The following is a 25,803-nucleotide window of genomic DNA, read 5'->3' on the forward strand; positions in this document are numbered from 1 at the left end:
TGATTGTATGTTTAGGCCACCCTCTTGACGTCACTCTGCATGATTTTGGCGCCCAGGCTAACAAACAGTCAAATGTGACACCTGGCCTGCCATCGCAGTGAAACACAAAATACACGTAGACAAGTGTGCTAACTGCTCAGTCATATAATTGTAAATTATTTTAGGTTTACACAAGGTAACAATTGGTCCACTGTAGCATTTAAAATGCAATCAAAGTGCATAAATTAAACATTGTTATTTATCATGACCAATGTATGAGCTGGGTGCAAAGTCTTGACATTCAACAGCCTGGAAATGTAAGGTCAGTGAAAAAAAAAGTGAATTAATATATTCATTGAAGCATAAAATATCTGAAACAATTGCATGGAACTTATTTTATGACCAGTGTACAGATGCTTTCAATGTACTTGCAAATAAATAAATACATTATTTTAATATATATATATAGTCACAATTTCATTAATTTGTTCCAATTGTAATATTCATTTACTTTGTATGTATTGATTTTTGGCACAAAAAAAATGCAAATATACCTGTTCATTTCACTTAAAAATAGCAACATCTTTGCGAGACACACATTTGGCTTAAAATTAAGTCATAAAGTGCAAACAGACAGCATAGTAATCAGAAATCACAAATGACCAAAAACAAAATAATACCAAGTTCCAAAGTCATATAATGTGTTTGACAATTGACATTTCATTTACTCACTACATTTGTGATGATGATGAATTTTGCCTTACTAAGTCAATAATATCAACACTATTATACTTAAATAAGATAATAATAATAATATTACTGTACTAATAATCATAAAATATAATAATAATAATATCAACTGGGTATGCACACAAGTACCGTTATTTATTAATTGGGAAAGGCTAACCAAATTTGTGAGGCAATTCAGTGATTGGTAATTAGAATGCGTAACATGAAATGTCTCTTTCACAAACACCTACACTTGACTCAAAAGTGTTATTTTAAAAAAAAAAGATTCCAAATGTATAAATGATAAGGGTAAAAGAAATAAAAGGAATCCTTAGTTGTAATATACAAGGGCACAATTGGCTGTGCAGTTGGTGGGACATGCGCATACTTATTTGTATTTACATGACAATTGTCAAGTCAGGGAGTCATTGTCAATGTGTTTTTTCTCTTGGAATCTCGCCGAGGGAATGGCACAAAGCTCGTCACCTCTCGGAAACATAACCCTGTAGGCCAGAAGAGAACATTGTTATTTTTTCCAGTTTGTCCACTGGTTTTACAGAGCACCATCAAAGGGCATTTTTAACATCAACATCATAAGTGTTGATGGAATATAAATGTTGATTTTAAATTTGATAAGGAGAACGTTTGTACATAATATGACCAAGACAGTTGCTTTTGCTGAATCAGGATTCTGATTGGCTAAAACATTTCTTGCCATCCAGATTGGGGACATACAAGTTGAATTTTTAACAGTATCAGCCTATGTTGTAAATGTCAAAAAAGAAAAGCGTTAGGGCCTCTTATTGAAGTTTAACTGTCTTATGAACAGATTTTCTCTTTAAAATGATGTATGCTAACTTACGCTTCCACTCCTCGAGAGTTAACTTGGCATTGTCACGGCTGTCATCGTATGGTTCCGGCTCAGGGAGATCATCTGGGTCCCTGAGGCTGTCAAAGTACGGGTGTTCCAGTGCCAGTTCGGCTGTAGGCCTCTCGTCCCCGTCCAGAACCAGCATCTTCTCCAGCAGGTCAATGCCTGCAAACAATCAAACTATCAGCAATGTGCACGTAAGAAAACGTTTTACTTAAATTCAACTCACCGTTTGCACTGGCTCGTGGAAACAATGTTGAGAAGTCTTTTCTGGGATAGTGGGGAAGGGCCTTTACATACTTTTTTGCCTGTTTTTGTCAGAAAACATTGTAGAAAAACAACCTCAATTGCCATGGAGTAGGTATTTGTCTCATTTTAGGGTCAGATCTGTCTCATACACTGTGCCAGCCCTCATCCTGTCTCACTTTCTGCTGGATAAATAGAGAGCCTGGCCTTCAAAAGCTTGACAAGCGCTTCTTTTTCTTGGCATTGAATATTTGCACCAGCTGACTGTTTGCTTCTACAAGCGGAAGCAGGGCCGTGAGTGTAGAATAAAAGTGAGTATGTGGTGCCAAACACAAAAACCCTCCGGGTGCCTAACATAGCTAATGTTGTCAGCTCATGCTAATCTGAACGAAGTGGCTAATTTTGCCATGTCCCCCAAAGACACTAAAAGCATCTATCGAGATTCTATTGCATTACCACATGGAGCATTACATTACCACCCACGAACATACAGCAGTGTGGTGCAAGACATCAGCAAACACAAATATCTCCCTCCCACTCTCATGTCGACAACTTGGCTGAACATATTACAACATTTTCAGAAGCTAATCTTGGTGTTAGTTAACGCCAAGTGGTACCAACACTGCAGCTCCTTTTTGGTTTTGACATGATTGTTGTGCTTCAGATGCCACGTGGAAGGGTTTCTTTTGCTTTGGCACTTCGTCCAAATCAGTGGCTGAGAAACTCGGTGTGTGGATGCTTATGATGTTAATCAAGTCCTGTTTTCCATAATATGTCCCCTTTAAAATTAAATTCTGTAACTGGTTGTACCTCTGGGCTGTCAAGTTTCTGTATAAATTCTGGGCCAGGCACTCCGGTCACTTTCATGATCTGTGTCAGCTGGTCCATGTCTGGGTCTAGAGTTAAGGTTTGGTCAGGCGAAGGAAGGTGTCTAAGCACCGGATAAACAGATAGGTATGTTCAATTTGTTGATGCTAAAGTGGCATTCTATGAGCCCTGATGACATGATCCAAATTCCATTAAGCATTGCGGAAGGAACATGAAATCAGGAGAAGGCACCTGTAAAGGCAAAAGGGGTGGCGTCATGCACAACAGTTAAACTCCAGGCCCCTTGACCCCTAAAATTAGGACATTATTTCAGTATTTTTATTTTAGTATACACCAATATGATCACCTCCACTTCAATTGTGGCTTTAACAATGCAGGAGAAAGGATACAGTCTTTCCCTTTGAAAAGGGTTTTTCCATTGATCATTTCGGCCATGATGCAGCCCACAGACCAGATGTCCACTAGAAAAAAACAACACAGCAGACAAGTGTGAGTGAGGAAGACATCTGTGACATGTCATCATTGACTCAGTGCTTCAAAAAAATGTGGAAATGTGTACAAGCAAAATTCCTGTTTTCAATGGTGGGAGGAAACCACTGTGCTGCTCGTCATAGTAAAGTGGGATTACAACAATACAATGGAGGCTTAGCAGGAAAAACTATTGCATGAAGAAGCACAAATTCTGAGGGAAGTCCTTCAATTGCAATTGGCAGCAGGGTGACAGTCTCAACATTATCACTTGTCAACAGTCTGCTGTCAGGACCATCTGTCTCCACTGACAGATTAAAGGGAGGCAGCTTCACGATCAGAGAGATGCCACCTCAAATGCATTTCCCTCACCAGCTTCAAAAAATGACAAAAAGACCCTTGACACACTGCTGAAGTCATGGCCGAAAGACAAGTCATTCCTTTAAGTGGAGCCACAATGTTTGCACATCATAAACTCAAAGATCACAGACAAGCCTAATTGAGCACTGAGACAGTAACAAGGACGGAGTTGTGAATGTTAATAGCTGTGGTTGTCTTGCCAGTCTGTGTGTAGTGCATCCAGTTCAGAATGACCTCAGGCGCTCGGTACCAACGGGTCACCACATAGCCTGTCATCTCAGTGTCGGTACTGCGGGCTAGGCCAAAGTCCAGGATCTGCATAGGTGGAAACACCACGATTAAAAACGTTAGAATAAACCCTGAACAAGCATAACAACCACTGAAAATTAATTTCAATACTTTGTCTCTAAACATAGGCAGATATTCTTTGTTGTGCTATTGTATAGTGTTGCAGCCTTCATGTCACTGGTAAGATAATGCTTCAATATGTAATTCTTTGACCTTTAAAATAACAGCTGCAAAATCAAGTGGCTCCTACACTGGTGCGTAATAAGAACACTATCCCTGTTCTTCCCATACTGACCTTGTATTACTTCATTTAGTGGTCTGCAATGTAAGTACGTAGATAAATATTGCAATGTATCATTTTGAATGCAACATTGAATGGAGCTTTGTATACGGTACTCAGTAACGTCTTGTTGCTTCAGGTTTTTATAAAGTTTCCCATTCCATGTACAATAGATTGTTCTTTTCCTCCAATATATATATATATATATATATATATATATATATATATATATATATATATATATATCATCTCGTATGACATTGGCAACATACACACTATGTCTGTGATACTGATAGACCAGTCACGACACTGCTCATGTTAGTGTGAGCTTAAGTGCAAATGTTATTTTTCAGTGCTTGTACAAAAACTTACAGGTAAATGATTACACAATCTCCGCACAAAAGAGAACAGTTTCATAATTATGCAGCCGGTTACTAGTATTTTAATACAGTTATGTTTACAATCATCAACTCAAATGCATTGATTGCCAGTAAGGTTGTAATGATTCTTCCATGCAAATACAAACCTTCAGCTCACAGTCTTGGTTTACAGCCAAGTTTCCAGGTTTGAGATCCTGTAATAGAAGATGAGATGAGTGAAGGTTAGTTATTATTTGCACTGTGATCTTTAGTGTTTTCTACACTGCCTAGCTTAAAACCCATTAGGCCTGGGAGCGCTTGACCGCGCTTCTCCCTTTAAACCTGAGAGAGCGGATATGTCATTTTGTTTTGTTTTGACCAATTCTTGGTCTCTTACCCAATTAAATGAATCAGAATATACACGAGAGGGTGACGTGGGCCTCGTAGCATGTCCTGGAATTTTATTTGAGCGTTTATAGTTGATGCAGATTCGCGGGAGTTATGAAATAAATGACGCGATTGACGACGGCGTAAGAGGAATTCGAATCAGTGTAACGAGTCGACGGTGACATATTGTTAAGAAACATGTTTGTAGACAATGAGGATGTTGAAAATGTTGACGGCTTTGTAACAGAATGGATGACGAATAATTACCACTCAATCCCTGAGGTTATTACAACTGCGCTCCAGTGTTGAAGGTAAATATATTTGGAGTTATATAAGATGCAACATTTGTTTGTTGATTTAAAAAATATATATATATTGAAGGTTTATAATAATAAACTTACACCACAGGTGTAAACTCTGAAATGTTTTTAGAATTATGAATTATGAATTAGGAGCTGAGATAACAATTATTTTTAATATTGTTGAATTTCCAGGAAAACTTCAGGTTTTCGGGGAGTCACCCTTAGGTTTTAGAGGCATGTTTTGCCAGGCGCTTTAGGCCTTCATGGGTTAAGTATGAAGAGAAAATCAAGACAAATATTGGTAGACTACTTGCATTTCCATGGTTACCCATAACATTTTCGGACATGTTTAAGGCTTGTTTAAGGACACTGTTTGTATTTCTTAGCAGCTTTTCACAGTGTAATTAGACAGTCCATTTTTTAAGAGTCTATACAGTTTAGGTGAGCTGGAGCGTATCCCAGATGACTTTGGTACACTGTGGACTGGTCGACGAGCCACAAATATAGATAAAAATACGCTCACACTTGCACCTTTAAACCTCACTGAACCTAACATGTTTTTAATATGTGGGCGAAAGGCACAGGTCCCTGACTCCACACAGGAAATCCTGAGCCATGATTCGAACCCTGAACCACAAAACCATGAGCCACCATTGTGCCTGCATTCCAAACTACTGAACGAAAAAATTAATAAAAGGAAATAGCCACCATTTGAGCTCACATTTGTCTACTTGGAAGTAGTGCTACACCAGATATTCAGGTTTACACTGAGAAGTGGAATCGCTCCAAGTAAAATCGTACTTGGGTGGAGCTGTTGCTGTACTTGGAAAGGCTGAATTGTGTTACATTACATAATGTGAAACAGGCAATTGTAGTATTTCACCTTAAAAGTGCCTTGTGCAGTTTAAAAAGGTAATACAGTATTAAAGCTTTTTCTACATCATGCATGCTCCACCAATGCCCAGATGAGTACGAAGAGCCCTGGCTGTTTTACTCTATCTGCACCTATCAGCTTTTATCTTCCCTTCATAGTAGAGCGTGCGGACCCTCACACTCCACAGTTTCTTTGGGGAGTGGAGGGGTAGAGTTTTTCTTACCTCATTTGAAGTCGTGTCTTTGTTTGTCAACTGTGGCTGTCACTTTAAGATCGTGCACGTACTCGCACGCGCACCATGAACTAGCCCGACACAGATGTTGCAGTTACGTTTTGGGCCAGAGGTGGCAGTTGTGAGTAAAAAAAATGACAAACTGCACAAAGATCCTTTAAAATACAAACCCTAATTCCAATGAAGTTGGGACTTTGTGTAAAATGTAAAAACAAATAAACAGGCCGAAAACCAACATTAAATAACTGCGACCTTCGATCATGCAGGCTGCACTGCATTTAAAAGCGCAATCACTGTGTAAAGCATACGTGTCAAACTCCGGTCCTCGAGGGCCGGAGTCCTGCAGGTTTTGGATGTTTCCTTTCTCTAACGCAGCTGATATATGATCAGCTCATCAGCAAGCTTTACATAAGCCTGATAACAATCCTGCTGATTGGAATCAGCTTGTGTTGGAAGAGGGGAACCTCCAAAACCTGCAGGACTGCGGCCCTCGAGGACCGGAGTTTGACACCTATGGTGTAAAGTATATTGCCATTTGGGCTCGAGAGCACTTCATAAAACCGTTGTCAGGTAATTCTGTCTGCAAATGAAAGTTAAAACTCTACCATGCAAAATGAAACATTTATCAACGACGCACAGAAATACTGCCGACAGCAGCAGAAGCAGAGTCAGAAGCAGCAGCAGACGAAAATATTCCAGCTTCAAGCCTAGTCAAGCGCCAAACGCATCCTAAGTTGTATAAACCAATCAGCAGCTCATGCTTGAAGTGTAATCATCAGTACTGCTGGATGCGCCCCTTTTTTTGTGGCACTCTGAATAACCCAATGGCACTTTTGAAAAAAAAAATGCTATTGAGTTTCTAAACAGAGTGGAGCAGAGCGCACTCTCTTGTTCCAATGGGAGCATGGAGACTGGCTTATGTAGTGAAAAAAAGACGGCGATTGTCAAGCACGTTTTAAACGGTGAGACTGCAGAGGGAGCATTATTACATGCACCCGCGTTAGAGGACATTTTGAAAAGCATTTGCGAGCATATTGGTCACAGTGTGGAGCCCTAGTGTATGGTACACAATGTGTACATGACAAAAAAAAAAGAGGATGTTTATCTTCTTCCTATAGGTTGAAAAACATTTGCATATCATTGTACTTAAGTTTTTATTTGCATTTTACATAACATCCCATTTCATTGGAATGGGCTCTTTGCACAAATCCACTACTTATGAACTCAGCACCACTCCTTAATTTCCTTTCTTTCATGATTGGACAAACTGATTAATCCAGGTATGCCTGACCTCAGTAACCACAACGACAATGGCCAGACACACCTGGATTAATCAGTTTGGCTTCATTTGTGGTACTACTGTACCTACTGTGTGGAGTGATGAATATAAGTCAAGTTTATTTATATAGCCCTTAATCGCACAAGAGTACCAAAGGGCTTCCAACGACATACCCTAATATAATTGATGTTTCCTTTATTAAATGGGATATACTAAAGGAAGCCATTAGAAGCTCACACAAAAATCTGATTAGAAATGGGTCGAGTAACCCCATACTGGTTACTTCACTTTTTCCACCCAAGAGGCTAACTCTACTTTTAGAGACAGTCTATGCACCACACATGCACCCATGGTAATGGGGCTGAAGGGTGTGGCCTGACAACTCCAGACATGCAGTCAGAGTTAGCTCATACTACCTGTTGGTGCAGGTGCAGTTTGATCTGACTCAGTAGCAATGAATTGAATCAACTTTCCCATGTCTTTTTGCAATTCAGCCGTGCATGTATACAGTCTGAGTCAGAAAAATGAGGAACACAAAGCGCTGTCCTGTAAAGCTACTTAATAGTTTCAACCAATATTCTAATGCAAGTAAACCATCCTTACTTATAACTCAACTTGTACTTACCCTGTGAATGATTCCAGCCCTGTGAATATACTGCAGAGAGGTAGACAAGACAGATAGCACAATCACAGCTCACATTCAAATTACACATGTAAAATGTATGGCATTCATTTGCAGCATTTCAAACTTTATGGGGCAGTATTCGTTGTACATTTAAAAATGAACAAATATCCCTATAACTTCAATGTATTTGTTATGTTTGCTTGGAATTTAAAGAAAAACTAAAAAATATTAAATAATATTTTTTAATAATTATATATATACAGACGCTCCCCTACTTACGAACATTCGAGTTGCGAACAACGGTACATACGAACATTTTTGCGCGTACAGTATGTCGAAAAATGTTCGGAAAGAAATGCTGTAAGTTAAATTTTGTATTGCGCGTAGTGCTTCTTTCCGCCGCTAATACCGACGATTGGCGCTGTGAGAGCTCATTGGAGGCTGAGCAACGTGGCGAGGAGGAGGAGGAAGAAAACGCCGGTCCCCATGAAGCAGGAAATAACTTTTGAAGCCGATTCCAGCGACGACGAAGAATCTCTCATGATATAAAATCCTCCTCTTCCTCCTCCTCCATCATCTCCTTAAGCATCGAGTACATCTTCCAAAAGTAAGTTAAACTTCATTTTATTTATCTTATTACGTACATGTACATACTTTGTGTGTGTGTCTCGCTCTCTCTCTCTAACATACGTAGTACAGTACAGTACTGTACGTATTCTCTCCATTTTATTAATTTTTTTTCAGTACAAACCAATGCAGGTTACTTGTACAAGCCTTAAACATACTTATATAAACCTTCAATATACTTATATAGGCTTTAAACATAAATTATAATACAAAATATAGCACTGAAGCAACTTACGAACAAATTCACCTTACGAACGATCGTCCGGAACGTAACTCGTTCGTAAGGTGGGGAGCGTCTGTATATATATAATATATTTTTTATAATAATTATTATATATCCAGTTTCTCTAAAACCAAAATATGTGGTTTTATCACATTAAGCCTTAAAGGTACTAAGCTTACCCTGAGTCCACAGAGCATCTGGTAGACAAGAAACTGGACTTTGTCTTCAGAGAGATGACCTCGCACCTTTGACAGGTCAGTAAACATGTAAGGCATCACCAGGTAGCTGAGAAAATGATAAAATATAATCATTTCAATGGGTTTGTAATGACCTCATCAGGCCATCAATGAGACTATCTATAAGTCTACATGCACTTTTGCTGACTCACTAATCCATGCAATTAAGCGGTTTCAGCCCATTGCGATTTGCACATTTGCATGCTTTCATTAAGGAGATAAGTGCATGATTATGTAACATGTTTATGTAAATTTCTCATTTCCAGCCATTTTTTTTAGGTTGTCTGTTTATTAGCTTGTTCGTTCCTTTGTTTATGTGCAACGCCCTCGCAGCTCATAGGCAAAGATGATGATATTTTTTTTCTTTCTACAGCACTTGTTCTCATTCACATTGAGTGAAAGGTAGGGTACATCAGGGACTGGTCAACAACCATTCACATTCAGACCTAGGGGCAATTTAGTATCTTCACTTATCTAACCATGTATGTTTTTGAGATGCGGAGGAAGCCAGAGTACCTGGAGAAAACTCAACACAGAAAGGCCTGAACCGAGATTCGAACAGGGGCAGATGTGCACACCACCGTTTCACATTGTCGATAAGATTAATAATAACCATTTACTAAATTAAATAAATCGACAATGGGGAAAATTAACAATCGATTAATGGGTTTTAGTGTTATTTTTCATGGAAATGTAAAATCTCTCTGAATGTTCTGGACTCCTGCATCAATGACAGTGTCAGACTCAGTAGAATAATTCTGCCCAGAGGAGTTGAGCCATGGCGGAGGTCTATGTGGACGTAGCTCTCACAGTTGATGTCATGATTTGCTGATTTTTATGCCCATCCCTAATGGCTCGTAGATAGTAGCCACCCCCTCTGATCTTGTTGAAAAAACACATTTTGTGGTACTCGGTTCTGCAGTTGAATAAGAACTGGCACTGCAGCATATTGGAAGCAAACACATTGGTTTGATGTTTGCGTGCCCACTTATTCATCTACAGTGTGCACTCACAGATGGACTTCGCTTGAATGGAAACAGATTGTGTATATGTCTATTCTTGTCCCATCTCTTCTAATGGGGCGTCTTTACATGCTGCTTGTTTGAATATAAAAAACGAACATTGAAATCCACAAATATGTTGAACACCATAATCATCCCAAGATAAAATGTTTTTTTCCCCAGACCTTGTTGTTACCAAAGCTACTAAAACTGCACTTTAACCTTCTTTTAAGCCGAGGAGAACAAATAAGCCTCATATTCAACATGGATTAATGCCAGCATTTGTCCAACAATTCTGCCATGTAGGAAAGTGGTTTGGGGTGGTGTTTATGGGGTGCTTACTTGACTTGTACTAAACATTAAGCAAAATGTCTGTAGTTTTTGTCTATTGATTTTCTCCCTCTGTGTGTGTATAAATTAAATATTTATTCAAACTTAGAACCTCTTAACTGCAAGGCGAACGTCCTAATAACTACAGTGCTGTTGTGTAGTATTCAATTACTGTAGTCCTAAAAATGCTCTGTAAAAACAATTATGTCTAACGCAGTTAGTTATAATTAGAACGTCAGTTCCTTAGTTGAACTGGACAGAATCATTATGTAAAAATGTTACCATTCATTGTGTCCCCAAGACACAAATATTAAGATCAGGATTCAGGACAAATGAGAGCTGTCATGTGAGTATGAATACTCAACACTGCCTGGGGGGTGGGTTGTTGATGAGCTTAAAAAAATAAATAAATAAATACTCACAAGTCCTGGAAGTCATCAAGGCTTGAAACAGATGTAAACACATTAAGAAGTCCTATCACCTAGTTGGAATAAGAAAATGATGACTGAGTAAAAGGTGATTGGGAACACAGGTGTACAAGACATTTGTTCATGGTGGTTTAGAAGTTTATGCAACCTGTTCCACAGCAAATTCTATTCATGCAACTTTTGAATTAACTAACAAACAGGACCAGTTGGTTAAATAGGACATTTTATTCTAAATGTTGAATAATAAACTGTAGGCCTACATATTAAAATCATAATATAGACATAGGCATAACAAGACTTAAACTTTGAATTGCTTTTGGGAACGGTGTTCTTAACTCATTCAAACCCAAAAATGTATAAATATGTTTTTTTTCAAATGTTTTTTTTTTTGTAATGCTAGAGCATACAGAAGGCTTTGATGCAGCTTCTGACCTGAAGAGGTCGCTTAAAGCAATGGTAATTACTACAAAAAAATGGCCAGCAGGTGGCAGCAGAGTGTAAGAGATCAACCAGAGAGGGCCATGTTGCAAAAAGGCTCTTTTTTCCCCAGTGTTTTCAACAGGTTTGTGATTAATTATGAAACTTGGCTATATTCTAATGCTAATTGCTGCAAAACGGAAACAGATACAAATATACTTCTTTTTTTTGTCCTGATTAAAGAAAAGACTAATCTTTCCTGATTAAAGAAAAGACTCATCTTTCTTTTGGGAGGTTGCATGCAATGGAACACAATATTCTGTGCGCCTTGCAAAATCAGTCAAAATCCAGTAAGTAAATCAGCTGGGAGCGGAGGGAGTTGCTTCAGTGAAAATGGCTGGGAGTGAAGGAGTTAATGTCTAATGTTCACACACTCAAGAGAATCAATGACAAGAGCACAGGTGTCAATGTCAAGGCGCGGAAGTCAAGTCATCCTGTCATGCCATTTCATGTGGCCCGTGAAGACGAAACATGTGTGTCAACTTCATGTCTCTTGCTAAATTACCAAAATTGCACATTTTTTAAAACTAGTTATCTATCAATTTGTTGCATACATAGTATGTGTATGTGATAATATCTAGGGATGCAACGATAACGGCAATATGATGATATCGCGATATTAAAACTGCCACAATATATCGTCATTGTCATATCACGATATTAAAAGCAGCACATCTGTTAAAAAAAAAGAAGTCAGGTTGATTTCCATTTGTGCAATTGTAGCAACCTCTGGTGGCTATTTTTTTAGTGCAGTATAATTTTCACAAGGCATGTTTTGGCCCTTCTATGTTTAAAATCCACGCTAATTGTCAGATGAAGGGGAATGTAATATGCTTGTGAACAGATGTGTGCTTGCATTACCAAGTAAGTGCCTCAATATATATATATATTATATTCATATATATTTGTTTTATATATATTTATAATATTGTTCATTTCATTTAGATCATAGACACAGTGCATATTGTTGTTCAAGGAAATGTGTTGACCATATTTCTACTCACATTTTCATGCTTCATGTGTTTGAGCAACCGCAGTTCCCGGTAGGCCCTTTTAGCAAAGATCTCTGACTGGAAGGGCCTGTGGAGCTTCTTAATGGCCACTCTCTCCTTAGTCTTCTCATTTGTTGCTGAGCTGTGGTGAATAATGGAACAAGACATAAATAGACTGCATTCAAAGTCTGCATATGCCAGTGTTCCGTGGTCAGCACTTTGGCCACAAAACAAGCAGGTCTTAAATTCAGTCCTGGCTGCCATGTTTATGTTCATTGAAACGTATTGAAATTAAATGATCACAATGAAGATTGCTTGAGGAAATAAATGGACCATATGTTCAACTAGCAAGTTTGTTTCAAACTCATTAATCAATCATTGTAATAATGCCAATTACTAAACTCTGGCGCAGCATCTCAGTGTCTTAAATCTTTGGATTAACCTCTACAGTATGGGTTATGTTCATTGGAGTTGTTTTCAAAATATATGTTAATTAGGTTTATCAAACATTATGAATAGTTTTCAACAAAAAACATGTACAGTAAGTACTGTATGTTCGACTCTAAATTGCACCGTGGTGCAAATGTGAGCGTAAGAGGTTGCCTGTCTTTCTGTATTCCGCAAAGCCAAGTAACAGGTTGGCAATGTTTGCAGAGATCTGGAGGGCACCAGTTTGTGGGAGGGAAAGCTTGTTGGGCTATTTGCAGGGCCATCTACCAACACATTTGCAAGAGAGACAGACTTATGTAGATATTGCAGTCAGGTACAAGTAGCAATACCTATTCTAATAATTTTACACCCCAATGAGAAATTTAAAAAAGTATGTACCTTCAATAAACTGCCTCCTGAAATGTTCTATAGTCATAAAACAAAGATTATACTGTATAACACTCCCGTTCATTTTTATTTTCTCAGTCAGTGTAGTTTACACATTGTTTGTTTATTTGTCTCAGCAGAGCCTGAAATTATATTTTATTATTTAACTTGTACGTTATAGTAAGTAAGTACCCCGCATTTAGTAGTTTACTACAACTATACACTTACACAAAAATAATTTGCTTTAAATTATGCTGCTGAAGCTGTGGTTAGTATATACTATCATATAATATACCAGCGTACAGTACACCCATTTGTTGTCAACAAGTATCTGGGAAAGTATGCCATGGCCCAGATGTAATGTTAGGTTAAAAAGTGATAGTTTATTAATGCAGTACGTATAGGGTGTTGAGGCAAAGACAATTTGAATTTAAAGGCCATCAGCAATTCCCTGATTGCATGAAAATAAATACTGCATGCCCCCTAGAGTGTGAGTGGTTGAGAACCATAAAAAAAAAAATCGAACTGGTCTAATACAATATTAGGTGCTATGATCTTCTGGACAAGTAAGTGTCCATTATATTAACTTGTATCTTGCTGAAAAGTCTATGGGCTACAAAATTCCTTTCAATTAATTATTTATTTTCTGATGCAAGACAAGACTAGTTTGAAAGTGTGTTTCAGAGACATATGCGCATTATAGACTGCTGTACCGTATTGGAGCTGGGCCCTCCCATCTGATTCTCCAGCATTTGGGTATCTATTGAAGTACCAGCAGCTATATGTGTGAATCCGTGTGTTTGTTTTGAATCCAGTCCAGCCAGACCCATTGCTTCCTGCGTGTGTGTGGTGTAGCTAACCCTTAAGCTTCAAGCCAGTCTTCATACGACCCCACAGTGTGAATACAAACGACTCACCAAACACAGCCGTATGCCCCGGTTCCGATCTGCTTGAGATGGGTGTACTTCTCTGGAACCTCCCACACGGTGCTGTTGATTTCTTCTCGGCAGAAGCCCGCCCGAGCCTCCATGACGAAGAGGAGAACGAAACGACAACTTCTCCCTTCACATTGAAGGTCTGTCACCTAAGAAGAAAACATTGGACAAGTGCGATGTAGCGCACAGTTACGTCATCTCCGGCTGGGGCAATTTATAAAATAAAAGCTCTGCAACGCAAAACCGGAAACGGAGTGCTCAGAGCAACATAAAACACACTTATTGCGCCAAAGCCTGTGGCGTGTGCTTTGAATATAAGCGGTTTTATAAAAAGCTAAAACACAACAGAAAAAACGAGCAAAGGTTTCTGCTGTTTACAGCTAAATACTGCAGTGTTGCTGACAATTTGGAATATACAGTTAAGTTATGACAGAATCGTGGTTCAGCCGTTAAAGATTGCCTGGCCAAATTCGACACTAACGTGTTAAACTAGACTACGGCGCTTTTATCTGAATTTAATAATGTCTCTTTGGATGAATGATGTCGTATTCCTCTATTAGTACAGTTTAATACTTATGTCCATAAACTGCTGTGTTCTGAATCTGATCATTTCATCTTTCTCTTCCCAACTACTATTGTTCTGCTACGGGTTCTTGGCGCAAATACAGCATTTATACTTTGCCATGTGTGATAAACCAAGCGCAAAGTGCTTTTGTGTTTGTGCAGCCTTATCATTTGCGCAATATCCTTTGTGAATGGAATGGACAATTCCGAACATCCGGACATTTCCGATATTTCCGCAATGCAACGCCCTTTCACGGTGAAAACAAACGAGCATTGTATTGCTTTTGCCCGTGACCACTGACTAGCATACAAATCTCTCAGAAAATCAAGCCTAAAAGTTGTTGCAGTAGGATGTTCCACTTCCAACTCCAACAAGAGGCTCTCTTCAGTGATGTCATTAATGGCACGACAGCTGGAGTGAAAAAGACCATTTGTGTTAGTTTTCATGGAATGTAGTTGGCAAACAATGGGAGAGAAATCCTATATATCTAAACATAGAATTTGTGTTCTCAGAAAGGTGTTGCAAATCATGAAACTTTATTTGGGACAGGACAGGTCAGACATTTTGGCATTAAAAGTTTGAAAATCTTATTTTAAATGTACAATTATTACATTTGAATTATTAACAACTGTCATAAATTCAAATGCATCAGTAAAATTGCAAGATTTTCAAAAGGACATTCAATGGGTATGTCTTGATGATGGTGGCCTTCAAGGACCTGATTTCAACACCCCTGGCTTAGAAGAACGACACTAACATGAACTTGTATGCTCTCATGTGTCCCGTTCCGTATGACCGCCAAGGAGGAGCTTGCCTGCCACAGTGTGGAGGCAGAATACTGTCTGCCTCACTTTGCACATCATCAGTGGTTTTATGCAAGCAGCAAAACCAAATATAGAACGCGCACATACTGAGAAAAAGGCTAAGTAAAATCTGAATGCATACACCAAAGTGTCTGAAAACATTTGAGATGTAAACAGAGACAGTACTACAACAATTTCATCAGTAGATGGGGATGTTGCACTGTGATTTGAAGTAAGGCCACCTGTTTTATAAATGCACTCTTGGGTCTACATCTGAATTCCACATCATATATATTTACTCATGTTATGACAAGCTTAAGTTTAAGTTAATAAATATGTCATGTAGGAAAACAAAAGAACAAACAGAATGCTGTCACCAGATGCAACAGCGCACAATTATGTTCTGGTCAGTACCAGTAGATGGCGCTGGCGTTTTGTTGTGATGTCTTTTTTGTGTTGCAAAGTGCTTGTGTGTACTGTACACTGATTGTCTTTACCCTGTGGCTTATTGTAATAAATTATATTCACCAAATAACTTATGCAGCCTGAAAAGTGTCATGATCCTGAATTAGAGTTAGGGATTTAGTGGCAAAAATATCTAATAAATACAAATGATAATACAATGACATCCTCCTTGCAGGATTATTCCCAAGCGTATCGTTTGAATCCGCTCTCCACCCTCTATAACGGATGCAAACAAAACAAGAGCGATAGTTGCATGTTGTGACATTTATGTTGGCGAACACGTCACAAAATAACATTACTGAAGCAAAGACTCTTGGGGGTACAATACACCCCCCTCCTAACTCCCTTTCCATCTTACAGCACAGATTGTCAGATAGTAAAACATTATGACATGTCCTTTGAATTTGCCTATGGTGCAAAGTCCATGGCGTGACTGGTGGTATGCGTGTGACTCAAGACAAACACACAAACACAAATGTGTGTATACCGTACATCACAACCCCAGCTGTGTGTCTTTCTCCGTCGTTCCATGCGCTTCAACCCATCTGCCAAAATCCTCTCAAGCGAAATTTGACTTGACATTTTCCAACACTGAATCAGCACAGAAAGCGGGCTGGCACGATCACGAGGCCATGCTGGAGCTTCGCAACGGGAAAACACGGATTCCCAAAAGGCCAAAGCCAGACGAAGACGTTCCTTTGCCTCTGGAGCAAGCACACAGTGGCATTAACCTAATGAGTCTTTACATGGTAATTAAAGGTTCCCGACGTAATGATACTCTCCGTCCATCTGTCCCGGCGGACAATTAATTATAATATCAATGAATTACGTTATCTGTTGCTGGGTTAAGGACAGAGATGGGCAGGCATTGGCATTTGGCTTTGATTAATGAAGCGACCTTCCCTACAGCCTTGGCGAGGATGTAGGAAAAAATCTATTCCATTTCAAAGCTGCCTCCGGGGACAATGTCTACTTTCGAACACCCAAACGATCAGACTCGAAGAGAGGATGCATGAACTCTCAAGTACTGTATCACCTTCATGTAGAGCAACATTTCTTTTTTCCAGATCTTCCATGATGAACTTTCAGTGACCGGTATATGAGAGACTATGAGAGCTGTTATACCAAATTTGTCACACCTGCTGCCTATTTAGACCTTGTAACTTTAACAAGTCACATTACACTGGGGAAGGAAAATGACTAACGGTGCTCAATTGGGACATATTCCCTTAGTGGTGTACTCACTTTTGTTGCCAGGGGTTTAGCTAATAATGGCTATATTTTGAGTTATTTTGCAGGAACAATATTTACATTGTTAAGTGCAGCTTAACAATGTTAATGACTGACTGACTACTTTTCATTCTGTCAGTGTCATTTCTTCAGTGTTTTCCCATGAAAAGATAGAATTATGTCACTTTGCCACTCAGCAAGCTTTGCAAAACCCTGATAACGATATTGTTCATTGGAATCAGGCGGACCGAATTTGCCCACCACTCTTGTAATGTATTCAGTATGGCTTAAATTGTTTTATTGCAGCGATGTACTGATATGAAAAGAGAAGTGCAACATCATCTAGACTTGCTATTTTCGCTTCCACTTTTCCCATTGATAAAATGGCAGCAGAATCTCCAACAGACATTAGTCCACAGTGAATTTACCAAATGACCTTTCTTACAGAAAATGCAAGTTTATTAGGCTTACATCCGTATTCTACGCATTTCTTCTTGGTATTGTTTTAATATTGTGTTGTCTTTTCACAGGCAAAAGGCATTGTTGCTGATAATATCCTCCAAAATTCTGCCTTTGGCATTGGATCTGGCCATTGTCCATTGAAATCACTCATGATGATGTAGGGCGGTGGCAGATGGTGCACAAAGTTGTCCAAGTCCTCTAGAGTCAACAAGGTATGAATTATATTGTTTCACAGAAAAAAAATCTTCAAAAATATTGTACCTTCTGGAGTTAAAATCTTAAATGCAAAATATTTTCTAAGCAGATGCAATATGCTACTCTGTTGCCTTTGTTGTTTCACTGCATAATGAGTTTATTTTGCATCAAGTTGGTGGGACATGAAGAGCTGTCTCGTGTTTGCTTCTAGTTGATGAGCTTCATGGTGGGCCATTAATTTTGACATCTATTTTTCTTTTGGCTTGGGCTGTCATCTTTGCGGGTGGATTTACTTTGGCTAGATATTGAGATTTTGGTCCAATCAGGAGTTTGTTTCTTCTTTTCCTTGGAAGGTGTTTTTTGTTTTGTTAGTTATGGAGGTCTGACTTCCTTGAGATATAATCTCTACACTATTCATTTTAGCTCGAGTTGTGTCTATTATTAATCAGCTAGGGTTTATCTTTGGCTAGCCAGGTATATAGCCAAGTATATTTTGTGTGGCAAGTTTGTTCGCGAGCAGTCTGATACTTCCCTTTAACGCCAGATTGTTTTCTCCAGCAAAACGGGTCGCAATTCACCGAAGACAAGACACCCCAATTGTCACCTATTATTTTCAGCAAGCAGTTGCTGGGGACCTATTCCACCTATTCATCACTGGGGTAATAATTTATATATAAACTATATAATAAACTGGAAGTCCTCCACATATGCCTGTAGTTAAATGTATGTCCATGTATCCTGCTTCATGTTGTTTTCCCAACACCAGTTAACAAAGTGGACTCACATTTTTCCACAAAATTACAATTTGTTGGTGGATGTCTTTGACCTAAACTAAGAAGTTGTTTGACATGCAGTTTTTGAATAACCAATTAATGTTATTCTTTTAGTTGTATCTTTTCCCTTAAGCCTATTCCTGCTATTAGAAGAAAACCTCCGTTACGCAAAGTGTATTTGGTTATGTTTTAGTGCTTTACATTGGATCTGTTTGAATGCATTGGTGTGTGCTGCTGGTGAGGAGGCATTTTGCATGAAGTTCCCCACTTAAGTTAGGAAACCTCCTGCTCAGAGTCAGCTTAAAAACTTAAAAACAACATCGAATTTGTTAAGGAAAAACACATCATTTTCATTTCCCACAAAATATGAACAAAAAACTGGCTGTTGACCCGATTGCTCTTCATTGTCTGGCACATACAATACATTAGTTATTATTGTATATAGTAATATAAATTGGAAATATCTGAGATTCAATGTAGCTAAAACGAAACTGTAAATCGCCTTCACACTTGGCCTCTCTTTCCACAATGCACATGTTTATGTCTTAACAATGGATGCATCCATCAGTTCAATAACCTTTCAGTGAGGTTTGAATGCTAGATCCAAAAAATCATAATCGCAAATGTTTCTGTATACGTTTCCGTTCAATCAGTTATTTTTGTCATGTCTGGGAAGATCTGGCTTTGGTTGAGGGTCCCGATTGGTCCTGAGTGGGTTCCTGCCCTTCCGTGGGTTGACCAATCCGGGCCCTCAGCCACTTGTGCCTGGCCCCAGGTGTGGCTAGTTACCCAATTAGTGTGGGTGTATTTAGTTCCCGGGTGGTGATCAGTCCGTGTGGGATCATTGCCGCTTGTCACGGTCACCCCCGGAGTCTTGGCTGTCACTTTGATTTTTGTATCTTTTCAGTTTGCTGTTTAGTTAGCATTAACCAGTACCCTGGTTAGTGTTTTCTGTAAAATAAAGCACGCCAGTCTCGCCCGCACTCCTGCTGTGGTTCTCCTGCCTCCATGCATTTTGGGTCCTCCACTCCACACGCCGACAGACTCAACTCCGCTCCGTGGCGGACCGAAACAATTTTACTCTTTGTATCAATTCATCACCCAGAATGCTTGATGTTGTGTGATCTTTTCATACAGATTTCCAGTCAGAGCAGCATGTTCTTGTCTTTCTGTCTTGATCTTGGGGACAGAGGTAGCATCTTTTCTTTTTAGCAGGCTGCTCCCTATGTGTTTCCTCATGATGTTTCAGATAGCCAAGTGTGCGAAGAGCAGCTTTAGAGTGTATGCATAATATTCCTAGCTTTTGGACTCTCCTGGTTTATTCTTCAACAAGGCTTATTCTGAGCTCCTGGATGCACGGCGCCGTACTTGCCAGTCTGCAAAGTTTGCAATCCTATAATGTGACCTGTTCGGTACCATGGACGAATCAGATCATGAATGACATGTTTTCCTTGACTGAACTCCCGAGTTGCATCAGGCTGCTTCCCGAGACACATTCGTAGGGCATTCCTAGGTCAATTACAATTTCAAATTTGATTTTGAAAATTGGGGTCCATTGGACCCCAAAAGGTTTTCTGTATTTATATGAGAAACTACTAATCTAAATTAAATTTCAAGACGCCCCATGAGTTATCAATACATAAAATATGAACTTGATATCTCAAATAAGAATTAAGATCTATATAAAAAGAAACTGCCCAGCGTCCATTGGACCCCCCAAAAAACATAAATAGGGTTCCTTAATATGTAAGGAATTAATACATGAATCTTAATCAAAAGTTACAGACATATTTAGGAGGCAGGTATCAGTTAAATTGTACAATTTTATACTGGTGCAAATTAGGATTGGTGTGCTCTAAAAAGTCACATTTGAGGTTAAGCTCCAAATCATCTTCTGAGTAACACATTATCTCTATTGTGAGTTTGATTAAAAAGAAAAAAGAGAGATATTACTCACCACCATTAAAAACATGATGTGGTGTTTTTAATTAGTATAGCAAATGTATGCACGGGATGGGCAGCTTTTGTGCTGTTATGCATGTGTCAAAGGTTGTTAGTGTCCAGGCTAAAACGTGTTACTTCCGCCTGTCATGGTAGCTCTGGCTGTGTGTCAGAGCATCCGTGAGGGGACAGTGATGCGCCTTGTCTGTCCGGCTCGGTGGCCCAGAAGATCTGTCACCTGTCAATTCATACTCCCATGCATGAAGCCTATTAGCGATGCAACAGGACACACACACATGACGTGCATTCGGCCATTAGGACGTAACGTACAGTACAGCGTTTAACACATTAGGCCGCCTCTCAACAACGTTTGATCATTTTGAACAGGCATGGGAACTTGGAAAATAATGTGGCTACCTTTTTATACTTATATATATTTAGGATCACTGGGTTTCTCTGAGAAGATTGGAATTTGTCACCACCACTAACATGGTTATGGATCGACTTTTCTGTAATCCACACAGGGTCAACATTATTCAATTTTGCGTTACATGTCCTTTAGCAAGTTTAATCTGAACCAGATATCTTTTTGGTCATCATCAACAAGTTTCTGACATAGTTCTTGGTGATATTTGACCACTCCTTTTCTTCACAACTGGTGCTTTATTTTAACACTTTTTAAGCAAAGTCCACTCGGGTTCAATCAGATTGTGCTTGGGGCTTGATGCCAGTTATAAGGAGCTTTAATGCTACATTGATTCTATCAGAGGTGTATTTTAGGTGCAAGAACTAAGATGCCTGTAACCTGTTCCTTTCAGAAAGAAGTCATGTCCAAAGTGTACATTTAACACAAAAGGGCGGTGGCAGTATGTTTTATATGCTAAACTGCACTGTTGTGGCTAGTGGCCACCTCTGGTTCTACCTAGAAACCAGGCACATTCTCACCTTAACTTCAACTCTTCAGTCTTACATGTGTCCCTCACAGACAGCTGGTTAGCCACTTAAAAGAGTAAAAAGTCTCTTGGTCTCTTGATGTCTCCCTGATTTGTTGGAATTTGGATGTTTCTGGGGTTGGTGAAGGACTCTGGTTGGTGGCCCAGGGGGTGGTGTCTTGTCGGTGCTGGATTTCACTTTCCTTTCTTTTCTTTGGTCCTTCCTCTGGTCTCCTGACGGCCTCACAGCTCTGGCTGGGTTCTGAAGTGTTCGGTTTAGGTGAAAGGTATGAGATTTTTTAATAGGTTTTAGGTGAATTAATGAATACACACTCGCACACACGCACATGCATATTCTCACCCACATACAAAATAAAAATAAATTAAAAAATAATAATTAAAAAGAGAGAGCAATGATGATGACATGTCAAATCGGTAAAATTACCGAATGGACAATACTGAGCTCTCCAGAAAAAAAATGGCTGAGAGTATATATAGGCGCTATAGTTACTGTTCAACCGTCACCACATGACAACACAACCCCACTGCTATACATGGTAATATGGAAATGCAACCTTTTTAGTTCCTGTTCTCCATTCTCCTGAGTGGCCCTAATCCAAAGCCTGCAGCACAGCTGTCATGCTAAACCTCTTCCTCTCCCCTGCAAATACACACATACACAATCCAGTGGCCCTTGTCTAAGTATGTTGCTCTCTGAGGCCCAGTGTGTTAGTGCCACATGACCTAAAGCCACCCACGACCAGCGGTCCAAAGCTAAAACGAGAAGGATGGAGACTCCATTACTCACCGCCACGCCTTTTGTTGTTAACCTTTCCTTTTCATTCTATAAATGGACAAAAGTCACACATATACAGTGCACACACCCGTTTAATCATATAGCGCTTGTTCTAATTAGTGTCATGGATGAGCCTATCCCATCCGACTTTGGCTGAGAGATGGGTCGCAGCGTCGCCAGCCAGTTGCACATTTTGAACCCTCTCAATCAATGTAATAATCATTCGTGGATTGCCGTGGATCTAGACCGCTATCACTTGCCCCCTGAATATTGATTCTTCATCTAAACAAGATAACTGTATGCATCCAATTTTGTGCAACCAGTTCGGGGAAGACCCTCTACTATTCTGGGGAACATGTCCACATTGGCCATATTCTCCCATTCATGTTTAAGTTTTATAAGCCTGCCTGCACTTTTATCCATACACATTTTCAATTCTGACACATCCATGACACGCAAAATGGGAATACATGTGGAAACACCAAAGAGGTCTTATTTACCAACAGCTGAGACTAGCTTCAAATCATGGATACATTGATTTTTTTTCCCAGAGTCTTGTTAATGTCGTTGAAATCCACGAAAAAGATAAAGCACACCTTAAATGACCTTATAGCAGATGTGTAGTCAATCAGGACATGTGAACTGCTTCAGCTCTACTTCCACACCTTTTTCCAAAAAATTGAATATCTTGGAAAAGTTTCCATAATTCCATTCAAAAAGTTAAAATTTCATAGATTATAGAATCAGGGCCCATAATTCAAGGTATTAAAGTTTTTTTCTTTAGATAATTTGTGCTTCCAGCTCATAAAACCCACAAAAACAGGTATTCAATAAATTAGAATACAGTGAAGAAATCTCCAATGTACTTCTCAGTTTTTGCAGGAAAAAAAAAAGGAACAAATTGGGATCACATCAAATCAGTCAAAATATGGCCTTTCAAAATGATATGTCAAGCTTTTCTACTTGGTTGGGATTCCCTTTGCCTTAATCACAGCCTCGATGCACAATGACATTGCCTGTGAGTTATGGAAGCACAGATTTCCTTGATGCTTGCTGTCAGCTCTTCTTTGTTTTTTGGGTCTGGGGGCCATCATTTTCCACTTGCTATTATGCCATAGATTTTCTCAATGGGGTTTAGGTTGGGCAAATTGGCTGGATGATTTTAACACTTCATGTTCATGATTGGATGATAGCTAACCAATTACAATCGCAAGTTGATTTGATTTTACAACACGTTACAGCCATATTATCCTGGCGTCCACTATAACAACTAAAAACACGAGATAACCTCATCAAAAATCCAAAATCAGCAACAACAACAAAAAAAAGAAGAAAAAAAAAAGAAAGAAGAAATTTTGCCCCGCAGAAAAAAATGCTGGTCTGAAGGGGCTACGAAAGCGCAGTTGACCAACACCTGCACTGGACATAGCAACCCAAAATGATGACTGATTTAGGATATTTCACACTGGACCTTTAGCAGCTCTGGTTCTGTTCCTAACTGATCTTCTGCTGATGATTTGGGCTTTCATAACACAGGCTGATTGTGTTAATGCTATGGCGCATCAAGGCAGTGATAAGGGCAAAGTGATTCCCAGCCAAGCAGTGAAGATCGGCATATCGTTCTGAAAAGACCATATTTTGATTCAATTGATGTAATCCTGCATGCAGATTTCACCTTCCAGCAAGAACTGGCCCCTGGTCATACCGCCAGAAGCACCAAAACCTGGTTTGATGCTCATGCCTTCACAGTGCTCGAATGGCCAGCCAACTTGCCCGTCCTTAATGCCATTGATAATCTATGGTATAAGCAAATCAATACTTTAAATTGTTTAAAATAAACTTTTCGAATGGAATTATGGAAGCAATTCAACTTTTTCCCAAGATATTCATTTTTGTTTTTTGGTGATCACTTTGAAGGAAAACATGCTTTAAAAACAAAAAAACAACAACAACAAAAAACAGCAAATACAGCTCTGGATGGAATAAAAGAAATAAAAGCAATTTATTCAGAATACTGTTCCAACTGCCAAGTGTGCTCTAGATAAGCAGTTCCAAATGTTTTTTTTTGTGCCACGGAGCCGTTTCATTTGACAACAAAGGATTTCATGTAGAACTCACCAATCACCATTACTATGAATGTGGGAATGAAAGTTCTTCTCCTGTTTCTCTTCGACGAGCTGGTCCCATCTTTGATAATCTTTTATTTTTCTATAAAAACAAACAAACAAAAAACTCTTAGATGCTTGTCTTTTAATGCTGACTGGGAACGTGTTTGAAGCAGAATTGCTCTTTACCGTTCTAGCTAAACGTAAACAAACAGCAAAAAAAAAAAAAAAAAGTCTGATAGTGTCAGGGTTGGCTGTTGTTGTGGATCCAAGTGTGGGGAGGCAGAGCGAGGAGGCCGAAGGTAGAGTCCAAAAAACAAAAGGGTTTTATTAATTAAACCAAAACAAGGTGGGGGCACAAAGTGGCAACAGGAAACAACAAATGTCCTAATGCAAGCAAACTCAAATGGCAAGACAATAAAAACAACAAAATAGTACAAAATGACTGCAAACAAACAATTGTGTTGACTGGATTAGGTTGAGAAAAAAACACCACTGCAACAGGAATAACGTAGATATGACATACAAATGAGGCTATTAAGGTAATAGTGTTGAGTGCTGTTCTGCAGTTATCAGCATTCTTGTAGTCAACCACATTTTCAACGTAAAAGAAGTTTGAGTTGCCACATGTGGCCATACTGTCGACATTCATCACTGCGTCAACACTCTGGTAATTATATGGACCGTCCTTCGTGTCTAAAACATGACTGATGGCTTTCTGCAATCTCACAAGTGCATGTGAGACTCACATGCAAAAGAAAATCAGATTAATGGCGCTCATCTCAGCCTCCCGAGGCTGTCCGAATGTAAACAGAAGACTCAACTGTTTGCTTGCAGTGTAATTAGTCAGGGGTGACAGCTCGCGTCTTCCCCGCTCGCCACGTCAACAGGCGGACACGTACGCACCTTGCTGTCGACAAGCCTGATAGCCAGCGCTGTCAGAAAGGTTCAAATTTACATACAATACAGCAATCTGTGTCCGCACACATCATTGGACTGCCTTGTGTTGTTCCCCAGCACTCTCTCCTTCTATTATTGCAATTTAGCGTTCATGATTGCACACAGATTGGCCCCCACCATGCATATAGAAAGCCAGAAACATTCATTTGTTGAACAGGTGGACAACAGAGTCATCTGTCATTGTCAAAATAATGCATGTTGTCCTGCCTTACGCTGTTTGCTATACTGTATTCTGCATGTGCCCAAATGCATCATTGAGCTGCCATTGACTTATCCTTGTCACAAATCCACAGAATGTACTGTTTGACAGACAAAAATTAATATCAGCTACAATGAGGATGTGTTTATTGCACTGATCCATTGTAGTGTGGCACATTAGTCAGGAAATTATACATTTTCACTTA

The 25,803-nt window shown here is 39.3% G+C and overlaps 1 protein-coding gene across 2 annotated transcripts; it reads right to left on the reverse strand.

Annotated features, from left to right (window-relative positions):
• Window positions 1-129: 129 nt before the first annotated feature.
• Window positions 130-24,541, reverse strand: mapk13 (mitogen-activated protein kinase 13). 2 transcript variants are annotated; one of them, XM_077578385.1, is made up of 13 exons: window positions 24,453-24,541; window positions 14,155-14,321; window positions 12,434-12,563; window positions 10,947-11,005; window positions 9,137-9,242; window positions 8,108-8,137; window positions 4,576-4,623; window positions 3,682-3,796; window positions 3,043-3,114; window positions 2,636-2,715; window positions 1,809-1,887; window positions 1,571-1,744; window positions 130-1,211 (listed from the first exon to the last, which is right to left on the reverse strand). In XM_077578385.1, exons 2-13 carry the CDS (start codon window positions 14,265-14,267, stop codon window positions 1,126-1,128), a joined length of 1,092 nt encoding a protein of 363 aa, XP_077434511.1. In that variant the 5' UTR covers window positions 14,268-14,321; window positions 24,453-24,541; the 3' UTR covers window positions 130-1,125. The 2 variants fall into 2 exon arrangements, with proteins under 2 accessions (XP_077434511.1, XP_077434502.1); XM_077578376.1 differs by lacking the exon at window positions 24,453-24,541 and having other exon boundaries at window positions 14,155-14,366.
• Between the last annotated feature and the right edge of the window lie 1,262 nt (window positions 24,542-25,803).

The sequence above is a fragment of the Vanacampus margaritifer genome, chromosome 1 (genome assembly GCF_051991255.1).
Source record: "Vanacampus margaritifer isolate UIUO_Vmar chromosome 1, RoL_Vmar_1.0, whole genome shotgun sequence".
In the NCBI taxonomy this organism is placed as follows: domain Eukaryota; kingdom Metazoa; phylum Chordata; class Actinopteri; order Syngnathiformes; family Syngnathidae; genus Vanacampus; species Vanacampus margaritifer.

Excerpts from the sequence above, each read along its gene's own strand:
- mapk13 (XM_077578385.1), bottom strand. The coding sequence starts at position 14,267 with ATGGAGGCTCGGGCGGGCTTCTGCCGAGAAGAAATCAACAGCACCGTG. Across the intron at positions 2,716-3,042 it reads CCTTTTCAAAGGGAAAGACT|ACATGGACCAGCTGACACAG; the intron begins GTATCCTTTCTC and ends CTCTAGACCCAG. Across the intron at positions 1,888-2,635 it reads AGAAACTTGACAGCCCAGAG|GCAAAAAAGTATGTAAAGGC; the intron begins GTACAACCAGTT and ends TGACAAAAACAG.